Source organism: Priapulus caudatus, unplaced genomic scaffold, assembly GCF_000485595.1.
Source record: "Priapulus caudatus unplaced genomic scaffold, Priapulus_caudatus-5.0.1 Scaffold1245, whole genome shotgun sequence".
Taxonomy (NCBI): Eukaryota; Metazoa; Priapulida; class Priapulimorpha; order Priapulimorphida; family Priapulidae; genus Priapulus; species Priapulus caudatus.
The window spans coordinates 10,296-13,111 of NW_014578306.1; the positions used below are offsets into that span (position 1 = coordinate 10,296).

Sequence of the window (2,816 nt, forward strand, 5' to 3'; positions counted from 1 at the left end):
TGTGTGGTGGTGTGTGGTAGGTATGCTGTGTGGTGGTGTGTGGTAGGTATGCTGTGTGGTGGTGTGTGGTAGGTATGCTGTGTGGTGGTATGTGGTGGTGTGTGGTAGGTATGCTGTGTGGTGGTGTGTGGTGGTGTGTGGTGGTGTGTGGTAGGTATGCTGTGTGGTGGTGTGTGGTGGTGTGTGGTAGGTATGCTGTGTGGTGGTATGTGGTGGTGTGTGGTAGGTATGCTGTGTAGTGGTATGTGGTGGTGTGTGGTAGGTATGCTGTGTGCTAGGTATGCTGTGTGGTGGTGTGTGGTAGGTATGCTGTGTGGTAGGTATGCTGTGAGGTGGGGTAACACTCATGATCTGTTCTCATCCACGGTGCAGGGAGTAGACATCACGAACTTCAGCAGCAGCTGGAACGATGGTCTAGCATTCTGTGCGATCTTGCACCGCTACCTGTCAGACAAGGTTCCATACAGCGCACTGACGAGCCAGGACAAGGTCAGTCCATACACCAGGAGCCCGTTGTCAGAAACAAAATTAGTCTTAACATTAGGCTTAACATTAACTTTAGACCGTCGACAGATACGCTGCGAAGTTACCTGATTGGAAAATCGTAGCAGATTTCCTCACAACAATACGAAACAAAGCGCTGTCGACGGTCTAAGAGAAAATGTTGGTGTTAAGACTAATGTTAAGACTAATTTTGTTTCTGACAACGGGCTCCAGATCATTCCTGCTGCTAGCCCGCTATCGGTCGTTAATTCATTCGATGATTAATTATTTGGTCGATTGATTATCAAGATCGAACTCGATTCAATTATTTGTTAACTTAGATTGCTTATCGAGGAAAAAGTCGAGTAGGGTTTCTTTCTGCGTGCGGGAAGTACGGTTGACAAGCTATAGTTACGTCGCCACTAATGCATGTACAACAGACGACAAAAGAACGTTACGAGTGGCGCCAACTGCCTGTGACTCTGTCGTTGCAGTCTCATGACTTTCCCTCCGCTCACGCAAGTGGCGCCACCTCTCAGCGACTCCATCGTTACAGTCTCGCAACTCCGCGTTACATTTCGCGTAACTCGACAAGTGGCGCCATCTGTCAGCGACTAGGTTGCCGCAGTCCTGCGACTGTCCTCCCCCCCCCCCGTTTTCCATCGCTCGGAAAGCGGCGCCACCTATCAGCAACTTTGACGTCGTATTTCTCGTTTGCAGAGGAAGAACTTCACGCTGGCGTTTGCTGCGGCGGAGAGCGTTGGCATCGCGCCAGCTCTCAACATCAACGACATGGTAGCGATCGAGCGACCTCACTGGCAGGGGGTCATGGACTACGTCACCGCCATCTATAAACACTTCGAGGCGTCGTCGTAGGCGGCGGTGTTCAGCGTTTTCAATGTTCGACGTTGTTTTTTCGATTTTCGCGAACTTTCGGCGGCGATTCTATAATCGAGAGGTGCATCCTAGGCAGCGGCGGCCATTGCTACGCGCGTGCGGTAACGCGCACTCCGCATTTCGGCAGACGCGCGTTCGCGGGTGAGCAACTGTAGGTGCGGCCGCCGCGCACATTTGTTTCGCTTATTTACCCTTAATTCGGCGAGGCTAGAAGAGGAGCGAGAACGTCGCATGCACGTAGAGGGAGCCACTGTCGCCGTATCACGATAAATGGCGACCGGCGCGGCGATTTCGGTGGATTTATGCGTTGGAAAAAACGCGCTCGGTGCTCGCTCGTGCGGCGCGGTGGAGCTGAAGGGGCATTCTAGTCAGAATTCACGCGACCGCATCCCGCCGCGACCTGACCCCGACGAAGCAGCGAGGTCGGCGGCGCCGCGGCCGCCACGGCAACGAACGCAGTCTGGCGAAGTACGCGAGAGACGATCGCATGGCGGTGGAAGGCTCGGTCTGGATGCGTCCGGGGGAGGAGGGAGACAGCATTAGTTAGACGTGGTTTGCTGCTTTACGACTGCTTGTGTGTACAGCATAAATAGACGAGTGAGAGTGAGACGTGGGTAGATTACTGTGTAAATACGGCATCGATTAAAATAAATATGTTCATTTAAAACGTTACGAAGAAACACCGTGTGTCCGCTGTTTTCTTATGTGTTATTATAATTATTATTTTTAAGAATCGCATGATCAAATTATAATTATTGTTTTCTTATGTGTTATTATGATTATTATTATTAAGAAGCTTGTAGAATCGCCTGATCGTCCGTCCGTGCGAGCGTCCGTCCGTCAACAGTTGGGCACAAATCTTATTATTGAATCTTGATCGCATATAATTCAGATCCAAGTACATGTACTAAATACAGTCTTGTTCATGAAGAAAAAATCTAGTGGCTGCAAAAATGTATCTTATCACATAGTTCCCACAAAAGGGTGAATTATTTTTTCAAGGACATTTCAATGACAATATGTGACAAGTAGATTTAGCTTTTTAGAGTCATCATATATACCTTAGATTCATATATAAAGTAAAAATTGTTGTTTTACACTAGTCCCTTTTCACCGTGCACCTGATGCCGTGGGCGATACTATTCGCGATGGGGTGGGAAATACAGAGGGGAGGAGGAAGGAAAGAGGAGAAAAATAAGAGAGGAAAGAATGTAGACGGAGATGTGCACACGTATGCGTCACTATGCGCAGACAAACGCACGTACGGCACAAACGGCACACACACAGGCACGTATACACACATTCCTTCTAATATAGTTACTTCTCTCGCCTTCCCGCTCACCCTCTCCCTCTCCGTGACTCCCACCCGCTCACACACACACACACACGCGCACACACACACACACACACACACACACACACACACACACACACAC

At 49.5% G+C, this 2,816-nt stretch overlaps 1 protein-coding gene across 1 annotated transcript in view; it reads left to right on the top strand.

Annotated features, from left to right (window-relative positions):
- Positions 1-2,060, top strand: part of LOC106815947 (cytospin-A-like) — a 4,363-nt gene extending 2,303 nt beyond the window's left edge. Inside the window, exons 4-5 of the mRNA XM_014820484.1 lie at positions 373-489; positions 1,204-2,060. Of these exons, the coding sequence (XP_014675970.1) occupies positions 373-489; positions 1,204-1,359 (273 nt within the window). The 3' untranslated portion in view covers positions 1,360-2,060. The remainder of the gene's footprint in view (positions 1-372; positions 490-1,203) is intronic.
- Positions 2,061-2,816: the final 756 nt, after the last annotated feature.